At 43.1% G+C, this 15,138-nt stretch overlaps 1 protein-coding gene across 8 annotated transcripts in view; it reads right to left on the bottom strand.

Moving 5' to 3' along the window:
* The window catches only part of ULK3 (unc-51 like kinase 3), a 71,309-nt gene that overhangs the window by 11,724 nt on the left and 44,447 nt on the right, over positions 1-15,138 (bottom strand). For 7 of the 8 annotated variants that reach the window (XM_078781733.1, XM_078781739.1, XM_078781732.1 and 4 more), the window contains exons 11-16: positions 13,038-13,140; positions 12,039-12,103; positions 5,883-5,958; positions 4,043-4,083; positions 2,251-2,298; positions 1,942-2,002 (exon numbers count right to left, since the gene is read on the bottom strand). In XM_078781733.1, the coding sequence (XP_078637859.1) occupies positions 1,942-2,002; positions 2,251-2,298; positions 4,043-4,083; positions 5,883-5,958; positions 12,039-12,103; positions 13,038-13,140 (394 nt within the window). Of the gene's footprint in view, positions 1-1,941; positions 2,003-2,250; positions 2,299-4,042; positions 4,321-5,882; positions 5,959-12,038; positions 12,104-13,037; positions 13,141-15,138 lie in introns of all 8 variants that reach the window. The other variant, XR_013624083.1, reaches the window with a different exon arrangement.

The raw sequence follows: 15,138 nt of genomic DNA, 5'->3' as shown, positions 1-15,138 counted from the left end.
GCTCTATAAGTGATTTTTCACATTGTATGTTTGTTTGTTTGCCTGTCCGCTCACTTATACTTGCTTACAGGTCACAATTTTAAACCGATCTTTACGAAACTTCACCAAATTGTAGTTTGTGGTCTGACAAAATCCTATATATTTTTGACGTCAAAAGGTCAACATAGGCCAAAGGTCAACCACTTATTACAAATCTCTAAAATCCTCAATTTTCATCCAATTGACTTGAAATTTGAATGGGATTTACATATCGGCTTACTGAATTCAACCACCCACTATTTTTGAGATCGGCATAGGCCAAAAGGTCAATATAGGCCAAAGGTCAGCCACTTTTTACAAATCTCTAAAATCCTCAATTTTCATCCGATTGACTTGAAATCTAAATAGGATTTGAATATCACCTTAGTGAAACCAACCACCTACTAATTTTTAGGTCAACATAGGCCAAAAGGTCAACATAGGCCAAATTTCTAAAATTGTCAATTTTCTCAGATTCACTTGAACTTTGAAGACGATTTGCATATCAGGTCACTGAATTCCACCACAAATTATTTTTGAGGTCAAAAGTATTCTCTACTGAGTGGCATTCTACTTTGTACTGTTTTGCCAAGTGTCACTCTATGAGTAAAGGTAAACAACAATTTCAAATTTCTAAAATCCTCAATTTTCATCCGATTCACTTGAAATTGAAATGGGATTTACATATCAGCTAACTGAATTCAACCACCAACTATTTTTGAGATCAGAGTAGGCCAAAAGTTCAACAAATGTTCAACTCAAAAAGTGGTCAACCACTTTTTTCGAATTTCTAAAATCCTCAATTTTCATCCGATTGACTTGAAATTTGAAAAGGATTGTCACATCAGCTTACTGAATCCAACCACCAACTATTTTTGAGGTCAACATAGGCCAAATTTCTAAAATTGTCAATTTTCATCCAATTAACTTAAACTTTGAAGACGATTTGCATATCAGGTCACTGAATTCAACCACAAATTATTTTTGAGGTCAAAAGGATGTTCTAAAATAAATATAAAATCGAATAACCATGCTAAATAAAGTTTGATAACAAAAACATCATAGGTCATGTGGTCGGGCAGCTATTAATGGATCAAAGGCAAAACTTTAAAAAATCTCCTTCTGTCAAACGGTTGAACCAATCAATGTGAAACTTTAGGTACATCATTGAGTACTCGTGGTGATAAAAGTATGATTGCTGAAGCATCATCGGTTAGGTGGTTTATCATTATTATCTCTAACCAAACAGAGAGGATGATTTTTAAAAGTTTTCCTTTAATCCAATATGGCTGCCAAACCATGTGACCTGTGATGTCATTGTGATCACAACTTTCTCCACATGTGTAGCGGATGATACTTTTCAAGTTTCGCATCAATTGGTCAAGTAGCTCCAGAGAAAAACATTTTAACATTTTCCAACAATCCAATATGGCTGCCAAACAGTTTAACCTAAGACATCATACTTATCAAACTTAGTTCCTCGTGGCCCGCATTTCCTGACCCTGGCAAAGTCAATACCACAGACTTTCAAAACGGTATGTGACGTTTGATGCTCAGCATTTAGACTTTAGAGGATAGAGCACAAATAAACTCTGTGGGATGGCATCCCATTTTTGAGTGGGTTGGGTGTGCGTGAGGGGAGAGAATAGGGGAGGGAATTTATCCGCAAAAATGCCCCGCTGAGTGCGAAGAGAAACTACGTCACAAGGTGGCGCCAGAGGTACCCAGAGTACCTCGGGACGTTACCCAAGGTCTATTTGCTGTGTCTGTTTGAAGCCATGTCCTGTGTTGTCTTGTGTCTGTGTGAAAGATGTACTGGTAAAATGTCACAATGAGCAAAGAAACATTGAAGAATAGCGATACCAGAATACAGTTACAATATTTTATAATAAAACATGTAAAACACCTCCATATAATCCTTACCATTTTTAATCGAATCCGAAAATTCTTCATTCTCCATAATAGATGCCTTGGATTCCTTCATCTGTTGTACAGTGTTAAGAAAGAAGACAAATTAATTACAAGAGTTATTTCCTCAACACATACCATTCAATCATTTCATTCTACCATCCAATCCTTCTAATATGCAGCTTCTAATATGCATGCCTGAAAAAGTATTTTTCTTTAAAACCTCCAAACTACAACTTATTTTAGGCATGAAAATTGATCGTGAATACATTTTAAGGCAATTTCTTCCTAAGTTACTCCCCCCTACTTTTGTAAAAGACAAACCTTAAGGTCTTCTTTGATCTGCTCTGCACGGGCCATGAGATTCTGCACCTATTCGAGATAAGACATCAGGAAGCACGGCGTTAGTATGAAGTCAGTACGAGGTTAAATAGTCTGCCATGCGAGAGCGGGTAAAACAAATAAAATGCAAGCCCCATTATGCAGTTTCACTTTTCGGCCAATGAAACCACAGGGTTAAAAATCCATGTGACTCAACAACAATAGTGAGGGCATACCAAATACTATCAATCCATGCAAAGGATTTTTGCCACTTAAGATAGGTGACTATCTCTGAACAGCTTTTGCATTAAATCGCACACAAATAAATATTTTAAGTGAAAATGGCGAATGCCAAAATAAATCTTGAAATTGTTGTTGAATTCTGTGAAGTTAGGATGGTTAACACGTGAAAATGCGAAGAAAAAAAAGTTATCGTTCTCATTAAAAAAAAAACCCAGCTGACACTGGGTTCAGGTTTCGGTCGGAAAAATGCCATGCAATTGGCTTTGCTTCCTGAACGCCTCCAACAGCCGACTGGATCATTAATCAATCTGAAACGAAGCTGGGCTCTTGGGGTTGAAGATAAGATCCAGCTTGCTTTGAGAGAGAAAAAGAAAAAAAAAAAGAAGAAAACTTTCAAGTGGTTATCTACCCTTCAGTGACATGGCATGAAGAGAACCCAACAAAAGTCTCGATTCCAAAGGGCTTGGAATGTGCACACCTTGTGCATACAGGATTCCATCTCGCGTCTTTGGTTTCGAGAGAAGATGGTCAATTTCCCTTTTGAAATACTCCTGCACTTAGAAAAAAAAATTATGGGAGACGCTGTGTTGCAGTCGACATCATGGGATTCTCATGTGCTCGGAATTTCTACACATTCCTTTTTTTTTTGCAGCATGAGCCATTTAAGCTGTCCCAGGTTTAACACCACGGTTGTCGTTTTGTTGTGGCATCCGAATGGTAATGATGCTACAGGAGAAACTGCATCATGCAAGATGAAACTTGCAAACCTTCAGACATCATAAATAGTTAATGAGCTGTGCGGTTGCTATATTTTAATCAGTGAATGTTACACATGTGGCATCTTTAGAGGTTTTCCACAAATGATGAATAAATGGGCAATACAGTTTGTAAAAATAAAATAAAATAAAAATTCCTAAAGTCTTGCGCTACACTTCCTCATGCACATCATGCTGTACCTCCCCCTGAAGGTTCATGTGTGTACACTTGTGAATGGTGATGTGCTGTTCTGAGTGAAAAAGCTGAGGCCTTTGTGTATATGTCATCTGAATTATTATGTGAGTGCCTCCTATGCTCATTTACATTTTGCACATTTTGCAATGTCAGGTCACATGGAACTTTAATTAATTAATTTTTACACAAGTGCCTCATAATAAGGATTGTTTTCTAGCTTTGCAGAGGTATCGTTTTGGCTCTGCAAACAGGTCAAATACAGAGCAGCATTACATAATAAAGTTGCAGGAAGAAAGTGAGCACATTATTATCTCTAACCAAACAGTGTGAAGAATGTTTCATTATTCATAAGAAACATTATTCTGAGGTACTAGGGGGTTATAGGACCTAAACATAGCAAAGAGTGTTAAAAAAGCAGCTACAAGAAAAATTAGGGTGAGTGAAAAGATGAACTGCTAGTCTTCGAGATACTGCGAATTGTATTCTGTGGATGGGTCTGAGCGTTGCCAAGGAAACGTGGAGCAAGGTATCACGGAGGGTCTGAGAAAACGGCGGAGGAAACAGACGCCTCTCTTGGGTGTCTCGCCGGTGCTGAGAATACCTCTGCGTGAAGCAAGTCCTTCCGCCGCCCAGCGTCCTCGGCTGCAAAGAGATCACAAGGAGAAGCGTTCTCGCGGCCTCACAATGGGCAGGGTCGAGTGCGGCTCTCCGCACATTATCCCATTCAATAATACGAGCCACTTGGGTAGGGCGCCTCACGACAACAATTGCCCAACGCTCAGCCAAGTGCGCTCGCCTGCTCAGCTCCTTTCATACGCGACCTCATTCATGGGCAGCCTTTATCGCGCAGAATGAGATCGCTCTCCAAAAAGGCATTTCCTTATGCGAGCAGATAGCGTTGCACACAAAGGCGGGAGGAGGAGAGGGGAATTAAAATAATAATAAAAAAACACTGCAGCCACTCGGATCACTCTCACATACACTTGAGTTTAAGGCATCCTGGTTCATCCACGGGCGCTCATTAAACAGCCCAAAGCACTGTCTGTACAACACAAGCTTAAAAACCTGTCTTACAAGCAGGAAGAACAGTACATTTCAAGCAAAAGACAAATTTAAAGGAAAGCATGAACAAATACGCTGGTTTCTGGGTTTACACTCAGTGTTTATTTCTCCATGAGGTACTAGGGGGTTATAATATCATGTTATATGTGTTTATTTCTCTATGCTAACCCCAAATGGTTTATAGCCTGTAGTAAGTCCGCATAGTGTAAACGCATAAATGTCCACCGATCCCACGAGTGTTGTTGTTCCTCCGTTATTTAAAAATGAGGATAAATTATTTCACCTCTCTGTGCCGTCTTCATTTTTGCATTGTTTTATCAACACAAACCTCCCCATCAAATCATATAATAGTCTCATTGCTAATAATAATCTACCAACTAGGACCATTTTGAAACCCATATAAAAGGATGCCATGGGTTTAATGTGGCCCTTGTGATATAGCTAGAATGGACAAAACAAATAAAATGGCTTGAGTGCTGCAACACTTACATTATGGAGCGAAATGTTTTCAGCTCATGCAACTTCATCCACCAGGGGGAGCGAAATGTTTTCAGAACATGCAACTTCATCCACCAGAGTTTTCTTTTTAGACTGAAGTCTTAACTATTTGTTCTAACCACAATGATTGTGGAGGAGTGCAAGAATTAACGTTAATGCTGCAGTTGTTTAACATTTACAGTTGTCTAACACCCATGCGACTGAAGTTTAACGGCGTGGTATTCACACATTGCGGCAGAGCGGCCCCTGCTGATAGCTGTTGAGGTTGAAGTCTCCATTTTTAATGATTTGTCAAACACGTGATATATTTCAATTGCTCTTCAAGAGGGTAACAAATGCACACATCCATAAAAATGATCAACAACAACAGCTAGAACGGCAATCGGTAGAGCGCAAACCTCCGCCAGGCTGAACAGTTTACATTTTGTATTCCACTGATAGGCCGGATCTGGATTCGGACCTGAACCAAAATTGAATCGGCTTGTTCTTGTCACACAACCGACCTGTCCACCAAGTTTCGTCCAAATCTGTCCACAACTTTGAGATTTCCTGCTATATATTGTTTTTGGCCCTATTTCCCAATGGTGAAGAATCACTTAAAAATTCTAGTAGCCGGATTCGAATCTTCACCAAAATCTAATCATTTCGTACTTTTCACATATGCTACATTTCCACCAAATTTCGTCCGAATCCATGCACAACTTTTTGAGATATCTTGTCACAGACAAACAAACAGACAGGGTTGAAAAGATGACCTCCATCCACCTTTGGTGGTGGAGGTAACAAAACAAACACTGGAACACAAGTACAAGCAAACTGCAATGAGTTTTTCATTTTCTTATTAATTTTGGACAAAATATGGGGTCTCCTTAAATACATACCTTCCAACATGATGATAAGTTCACCCAAAGAATCCCGATGCATCTTCAGAGCCTGGTGCAACATGCCCTTGTTTTCCTAAACACAGAATGACATCAAAACCCGAGTTCAGTGAAATTGTGTTCTCAAAGGCCTCGGCTACGACAATAACCATATTTTAGATGCTATTACATTTATGTCAGGATAAAGTTACAACTTTACAACGCCACCTGGCTTGTTCCCAAACTTGTGTGAAGAACATTTACTCAAAGATTGTTGCAGGTATGCTCCATCGCAGTAGGATGTGCAATATCAGATCCTGCTGAAATCCATGTCATACAATCGTCACCTCAGTATTCATCAAACTGAGCGATTTATTACCCTGCGGTCGCGAAGCGAAAAGGAGGGTTTGGCATTCGGTTGCGTCCGTCCGTACGTCTGGCGGACGTGTGTACATGTGGCATGTCTGCATTTTTAAAATTCATTTTCTTGGCAACCGTTGGTCCGATGGAAACAAATGTTTCACCATATGAGAGGCTCCTCCTGTATAATTTTTTTAATGATACTTATGATGTCATAGGTCGCGTAGTACAGTCCCCATCTTGGGAAAATCGAAAAAGGTTGCACCTCTATATCTCCAAAACCGCTACATGGAAAAAAGTTGATACAACGCTCATTGCAAAGAACTCCACATGGGGAATAATATGTGCTGATGATGATGTCATCGGTGCCTTCATCATGACGTCATAATTCGACAAGTACAACCCAGGATTCGATCAGTATGAATTTTTTTTCTCTGCAATTCTGAGTCTGATTGACACGAAATTTTCACCATAGGAGCGCTTCCTCCAGTAGAATATGCTAATGATAATTATGACGTCATAGGTCATGTGGGACAGGCGCCATCTTTGAAAAATTTCGCACCTCTATATCTGAAACCACTCCATGGAAAAAATTGAAACATGGCTCATTGTCAAGTACTCCCCAGGGAGAATAACATATGTTAATGATGATGTCATCAGTGCCTTTGTTATGACGTCATAATTCGACAAGTACAACGCTTGATCCAATCAGTATTAAAAAAAAATTCTCTGCAACTGTTTTCACCATAAGAGCACATCCTCCTGTAGAATATTTTAATTCTAATTATGACGTCATAGGTCACGTGGTACAGGCGCCATCTTGGAAAAAACGAAAAATGTCACACCTCTATATCTCCAATACCGCTCCATGGAAAAAATTGAAATGCGGCTTGTTGTAAAGAACTCTGCATGGGGAATAGGTGTTGTTAACGATGACGTCATTAGTGCCAAAATTATGGTGTCATAATTCGACAGGGACAACGCTTAGTCTGATCAGTTTGAAATTTATTGAGCGTGATCTATGCAACAATTATATTAGAGAATATAAATTTATGATGTTGAAGGAGCTGGGGCTCCCACGTCGATCGGAAGAATGGACGCGACAAAAAGCTGGAATTCATCCGAGTTGCTTTAATCAAACCAAACACTCAGGCACTCTGAAAAGCCCGTTTATCGGGCAGCAATATATATACATATTATCCCGGAGCGTTTGCCCAGGAAAGGCGAGAGGGGGCGTGGCCCAGCGTCCTGGCTGCGGCCTGGCAAGTTGAGGGCGAGCCTGCCCGGGCGTCCTGGACGAGCCCGGCATGGTGATCGCTCCGCGTCCTTGATAGGTGCAAGGCGATTGTGAAAACCCAGCGGTAGCCGCTACAATGTCATGGCTTACATGGTCTGGCAGCCATATTGGATCAAAAAAAAAACCCTTCAAAAAAAGAAGAGTTGCTTGCACCAAGTTGACTGTGCAGGGTAAGTATTCTATGAATACCATTTAGTTCATTCATGCTTTTCTCATCCCTTACAGATCCTCTAACAAAGCACAGGCACAATTTTACAGTTGATAAGTGCAAGAAGAAGAGCAATTGCAAGCAATGGATTGGATAATGTGGATTTGTTTGAACACATTAATTGTAAGATAGACAAGATGTATGCGTACAGTCGGACCACGACATTTGTGGTCCCAACATTTGCGGACCCCGCGTATTCACAGTTGATAAAATGCGACCCACTTCTACATTCGCTGTCCTGTGCCCACGTATTCGCAGTTTTTCGCGGGCGCAAAAAAAAAAAATCTCCCACCAGTCCTGCACACGACACTTCATATTCATTCATTCATTCATTCATTCAGTCCTGCACACGACACTTCCACGCATCTTCCGAAAAGCATCTTCCACACGCATAAAACCACTTCCAGCCACGCATAAACTATTTCCCAACAGATGTGCACATTACAGTTCTAAAGGCACCTTCCATGCATCACACATAAAGCCATTACACATATGTGTGCAACCACGCAATTAGACATTCTTTTCGCGGGCGCATTTGCAATTTTTCTGACCTGCTTTGACATACGTGCCTGTGCTTTGGGTATTCGTGGTTTTTTAAAATGGGATTCTATATCCTCCCTTATGATTCACGAACCGCCAGTAACACCCCCCCCCCCCCCCCCCGCCACTTTTTCCATTGAAAAAATGCCCCCACATTCTCAGATTCTACATTCAAGGCATTTTCCAGGAACATATCCCCTGCAAATGTCGGGGGCCGACTGTACTTGCTTTTGAGCTGTCCAGCCTCTGTTAGAATCTCGACTCAGCTATAAACTGTCACCGTGGTGTTTCACATTTAGGGTGATGCATCAATGTGTGTGCCGTCACACGGATAGATGTTAGGCCGGATGAACCATCTGCCAGCACTGCTTTGTGGTGGACCTTAAAGATCCCACTGTATCTTTCATGAAGAGGAAGCAAGTTATTGCCGACTCCCTGAACAAATTACAAATTCCTCCAACTTAAGTCGAGAATCCTGCAAAATCCAGAGTATCTGCACCATTCAGTATTGCTTCTACCTTAGAAATGTTTCCTGACATGTCACGATACACCCCCGAACTCTGTAAAGAACATCGGCTTCAAATTTTTACTAAGTAGCAAAAGTACCCATCCCCCATGACGGGAAATGTTTTGAGTTAATCTATCAATTTAAATTATTTCATGGACTTGATTATTTCATGAAAAAACAGAGAGCACATAAATAAAGAGAGAGGGGAGGGAGAGAGACAGGGGAGTGGGGAAGAGAGGGGAGCGGGGAAGAGAGGGGAGTGGGGAAGAGAGGGGAGTGGGGAAGAGAGGGGAGTGGGGAAGAGAGGGGAGGGGGAGAGAGACAGGAGGGGAGTGAAAAGAGAGTGAGGTGGAAAGGGGAGTGGGGGGAGGGGGAAAACAGAAGAAGGGAGAGAGGGGAGGAGGAAAGAGAAGGTGGATAGGGAGAAGGATGGGGAGGGAAGTCTCCTCCTGTACCCATCCTGTCCACCCCATTCCTCCCCACAACCAGTTTGTCAAAGTCCTTCTCTATTTTGTCCTTCAGCTCCACCTCCTGTCCAACCTATTGTTTGGCCAAGTGTCCCTATGTTATGTCATTCAACTCCGCTGTTAGTGCCCCCAACCTCCTCTCTACTTTTGGCCTGTTGCGTTCTGATCCGTTCATTGTTCTAGCTCTTCAATGAGCCTCGAGTCTGTATACAAAAAGCTGCCATAAGTTGGCAAACATTGTGCAGGCTTGATAGGCTAAATGGTCTCTTTCTGTGTCAAAGTTCCTTGGAAGGGAAGTCTTGTATTTATATAATGTGAAGCATGGTGTCTGTCTCACATTTACTGCATTTGAAGAGATTAACATTCACTTTTGAAATGATTGGAGAAAGGGCATGAATAATGTTGATCGTAAATTTCATTTCACAAGCAGAATGTTTCATTTTAGACAAATTGAACCTCGGCCGCCCGATGATGCACCACCGTTTTGAGGTGGGCAGTACAAGTAGCTCGAACTTTGGCTCTGGGTGAAACCAAGAGGTCAACAAAATTAACCTTCTTAAAATCAATTAAATAGTTTAAATTGATATAGATCAACTCAAAACTTTTCCCATCACTGGGGACAGGTAATTATATATATATATATATATATATATATATATAAAACACCGTTTGTGTGTGTGTGTGTAATGTTACCGATAGACTCCTAAACAGAGAGGTTCACGTGCTTGATATTTGGCATAGACATGGCCATTGAGCCTGGGAAGAACATGGCTGAACTAAAAAAAATTATTTCATAATATTTTTTTACCATATTTTTACCTCAGCGTATTTCAGCGAGGAATATTATGCACGGAATCTGAGGCGGTGGCAGAGCAGCGCGCTGATTCGCTCAGAGCGATCACGTGATGTTCCTTGCCACCATAAACTCAGTTACACGTTCGCACGTATTTCAGAGCGAAAAGCGATTGCGTTTTTTCACATTTCAGCGAGGAACATTGCCATTCACACCACATAGGTTTTTTTTTCTTTCATCTTTACGAGATCCATATTTTTTATTCATATTTACCTCAGCGCATTTCAGCGAGGAATATTATGCACGGAATCTGAGCAGGTGGCAGAGCAGCGCGCTGATTCGCTCAGAGTGATCACGTGATGTGCCTTGCCGCCATAAACTCACAGTTACGCGTTCGCACGTAATTCACACGTTCAAAACAAACGAGATCCGCGAAGCGAGTTGGTCGAGTCGTGCTAACCAAGATGGCGACACGGCGGCTTCACTTTTCACGGAGTATGAGCGTTCTATATATTTTCAATTCAGTGCGCCCGACTCGCTCACGTACTTGATTTGTGGCATAGACATAGCCATTGGGCCTTCATGGTGTAATTTGTGCGAGGCTTTTGTCTGAGTGAGCTTGAGTCGAGAGGGCGAATGTACGGGTTGGGAATGTATGGGTCTCCTTTCCCCCGCCTGGCAACGCCGGTACTGGAGGGCGTCACAGGATCGGTGAGTCTCCAAAATCCGCTTCGTGCTGTTGCGAAGATGCAGGACGATGTCGCGATTGTTGTGCTGCTCTCCGACCATGAGAACTGCAACGTCATTGTTGACTGGCCCTCCCCTTCCCTCCCCCTTCCCCCTCCCCCCTCCGTCCTCCCCTCCCCCTCCACCCTACCCCCACCCCATCTCCCCTCCCCCTCCCTTTTCCTCCTCCGCCTCCCCCCTACCCCTTCCCCTTCTCCGGTGGTCAGTCGGCGACTGGCTTTGGAGGACAGCTTGGAAATGTGGTTTTCCCAGGAAAGATCATGGCAGATAGTGAGACCCAAAAGCTTGAGTGATAGAACTTCTTGGAGAGGATTATTCAGAAAGTAGATGGGAGGGTTGTCCAGTCGGTCTTTTCGGAGAGACATCGTAAGAGTGTGAGATTTGTCAGGATTGAAAGACATGTTCCACTTGTTTGCCCAGTCTGTGATTTTGTCCAGGTCTGCAGAGAGTGAGGAGGCTGCAAACTGCCGATCTGAGGGATGAGGAATGGAGCGGCATAGAGTGGAGTCATCAGCAAAGAGATAGAGAGGATTTTCAAGAGAGTCAGAGAGATCATTGATGAAGACCAGAAAAAGCACAGGGCCCAGAACACTGCCTTGGGGAACTCCAGCCTGAACAGGAAGAGGAGATGAGAGAAACCCATTCAGGGCCACACGTTGACTACGACTAGAGAGGAAGTCCGCCAGCCATGCGTGGAGATTTCCATGGATACCATAGGAGGAGAGTTTGGTGAGCAGAGCTGGGTGCCAGACCGTATCGAAGGCACGTGATATGTCAAGTGAGACAGCTCTGATTTCCTGTTTGGCATTGAGGACCTCCATCCATTGTTGAGACAGCAGAAGCAACATGTCCAGAGTAGAATGACCTGGTCTGAATCCAAATTGATGATCAGAGATCAAGCCATTGGAGAAGAGGAAGGATTTGATATCCAAAGCAATGATGGATTCCATGACTTTGCTGATACCACAGCAAAGTGATACCACAGCAAATATTTCTTCGTTTACCCCCACAACCATAACAATATAATATGGGCAAAACAAAAACAATCAATGACCAAGGTCCACAATAATGTGTGACTTCTTTAAAACCTTTTTTTGTGCTGAAAAGAAAGTTTCAATTGGAACTGAATGCTTGCATGATACAAAACAGAAAAACAACAGACACTTTTCGAATTATTTTTATGAATTAAAAAGATAAAAATAAAAGAAATAAATTCAACACAAATGTGAAATAACAAGTTAATAAAAATTCACTCACATGCTTTATTGCACAAGAAGCCAGCTTCAAAGCCTGACAGAGCCGAGGATTGTCTTTTAACATCTCTGTTTAAAAAGAAAAAACACGGTAAATACAAATAAGTCACCACAGTCATCACAAATAATATCACCACATACAAAGCTTTCATCCGCAGCTCAATGGAATACTGCTCTCCCCTCTGGGCTGGTGCTCCTGCCTCACACCTAGCTCGGCTTCATGCTGTAGAAACCAAAGCTTTCAGAATTATTGATATCTCCAGTGATGAAGCCGATTCTGAGGGCCTTTCTCTCTCTCACCGCAGGCATGTTGGTGGGCTTTCTATCTTCTACGGACATCTCTCCGGCCTAGCTTCCCCAGCTCTATCTGTGCTCTGTCCCCCAAATATTCCTGCAGGATGCACAATATCTGCCAGCAACTCTCTTCTGGTGAAACTGCCAAAATCAAGACTCTCTGCTCACTTTCACTCTTTCATTCCTCTTTTCTCCTACCTCTGGAACAAACTCCCACACACTCTTCAATCCCACTCCTCCCTCCAGGTCTTTAAAACAGTTGTTCACCACCATCACTTATCTTCCCCCATTTAAAACATTGATCATTTCTACCCCCGTTAAAACACCCCAAATCCACCTCTTTCAATCTCCAATTTCTTTCCTGAAATTCTTCGTTGTGTCCATTTGTTTTACACCGTGTACCCCTTCCCTTTTTCTTCTACTTCCCCCGTGTACTCCTACCTTTTATCCAGTAAAAAAAAGGACAAGAATGAGTTGGGCAATAAAAGTAATACGACAATGTGGGAATCAAACAAAAGTAATACGACAATGTGGGAATCAAACAAAAGTAATACGACAATGTGGGAATCAAACAAAAGTAATACGACAATGTGGGAATCAAACAAAAGTAATCGACAATGTGCGAATCAACAAACTGGAAACTTCCTGAACATAAAACTGATGCAGTGATAACACATCAATACTTGGCATATGTATGCATTTTTCACACCTTTCAGCTGCTCCATGTTGTTCAGAGACCGTTGACCCGCTGCCTTTAAATCTGACACCAATACAGCTTTCAGCTCTTCTGCACGAGAGATGTACTCCGATACCTGGAAACGCAAAATGGCCCATATTCTCAGCGTGAAAAAATAAAAGTTGCATGAAGCTATGACAACAACATTTATTTTATCTAACACAATCAACGTGTGAGAAATAATATTGTTGCGGTTTTGGATCCTCGGGGAGAGGGACAGAGAGAGAGAGGGACAGAGAGAGAGAGAGGGACAGAGAGAGAGAGAGAGGGACAGAGAGAGAGAGAGAGGGACAGAGAGAGAGAGAGAGGGACAGAGAGAGAGAGAGGGGGACAGAGAGAGAGAGAGGGGGACAGAGAGAGAGAGGGACAGAGAGAGAGGGACAGAGAGAGAGAGAGAGGGACAGAGAGAGAGAGAGAGAGGGACAGAGAGAGAGAGAGAGGGACAGAGAGAGAGAGAGAGAGGGACAGAGAGAGAGAGAGAGAGGGACAGAGAGAGAGAGGGACAGAGAGAGAGAGAGAGAGGGACAGAGAGAGAGAGGGACAGAGAGAGAGAGAGGGACAGAGAGAGAGAGGGACAGAGAGAGAGAGGGACAGAGAGAGAGAGAGAGGGACAGAGAGAGAGAGAGAGAGAGAGAGAGAGAGAGAGAAATACACACAGAATAAACATAGTTATTCATGGTATTCTGTTTAGCTTTTAAGTGTACTGTATTCATGTATGCAGATATGAGATATGCGTTGCAAATGTATAGTTAGAAATTGCACACGTGTCATTCTACATTGTTTTCTACAGCCATTCCTCGCATCTCACAGCACACACACACACACACACACACACACACACACACACACACACACACACACACACACACACACACACACACACACACACACACACACACACACACAAAGATGGCGGTGGCGAGCAAAGTGGTATGCCTTGCTGGTCGTGCTGCCTCCCTCTACAATGGGACAGAGAGGACCAGGAGCTGTGTCAAATACATCAGTTTTGAAGACTGTAAAGACTGACCTGAGGACGGCGGCTTTGGTGGGGCGGGATGGTCGTCGGTGTCGCGCCGTGCGTTTGGGCTGCCTGGCTCTGGAGCTTGGTGGGACTTGTGGGCCACATGCTGCTGGGTGGAAAGGCCTGGGCTTTGGTGGACCTCCTCTTCTGGAGCTTTGTCCGTTGAGGATGTGATATAGCGAGGTGAGATCGAGAATTTGTTTTTGATCGAGAATGTGTGCGGCGACCTCGGAGTCGTGTGGATCGTCTTGAACACGGCCTGACCCTGCGGCTTGCTGGGTTTCTTCAACTTCGTCATGCTGGGAGCGAGGGTGCGGGATTTGGCGACTGCCTATATGCCATGTCATACTTGCAGGGAATCGAGCTCCATGAGATCCAGTAACGTGCCGAATACAACAACTTATTAGGCAGTTTTGGTTGGAAGGAAGTGGGAAGGTGCCCGTGGCTTGATAAGTTTTTCCTGCTCTGCTACACGAAGAGTGATTTGATGGTCTACCAGCAGCAGAAAACTATGACCCAGGCTCAGATAGTGATGGCATGCAGACCGACAATGAAGCAGCCACTGCTTGTAGCATTGTTCCAGTAGATGGAACATCCAAAGTCTAGTCAAAGGGGAAGCAGTCATGGATTCTGAATTGCTATCAGCTGGCAGACCACTTTACCTCCAGTATCCTTGATGAATACAGCCAAATGGACGAAGTGAGAGGGATTTTCAACAGATATGACGTCAAGCATTCACTGAAGAAGGCCTAACAGAAACAGAAGTCAGGGGACACAGACAGCAGTTGCCCATCACATCACAGATTCAATGAACATAGCCAAGATTCCCATGAGGAGGCTGCTGTCTCATGGCGACACCAAGAGGGAACTGACAGGCTACTTTGCCGAGAAGCTCCTGGAGAAGGCACATGCAATGGGGCATCCAGTCGGTGTAGCATGGGGCATCCAATGCAGAGCAACACACACTGAAAAGAGCTACCTAGCCAATGATCATGAAGAGGCCGATACCAAGCTGTTCCTGCATGCTGCTGATGACAAAACGTGTGGAGCTAC

Source organism: Myxine glutinosa, chromosome 7, assembly GCF_964187855.1.
Source record: "Myxine glutinosa chromosome 7, kmMyxGlut1.1, whole genome shotgun sequence".
Lineage (NCBI taxonomy): Eukaryota > Metazoa > Chordata > Myxini > Myxiniformes > Myxinidae > Myxine > Myxine glutinosa.
Note: the sequence above shows the minus strand (reverse complement) of the source record. Positions and strands in the feature narration are given on the sequence as shown.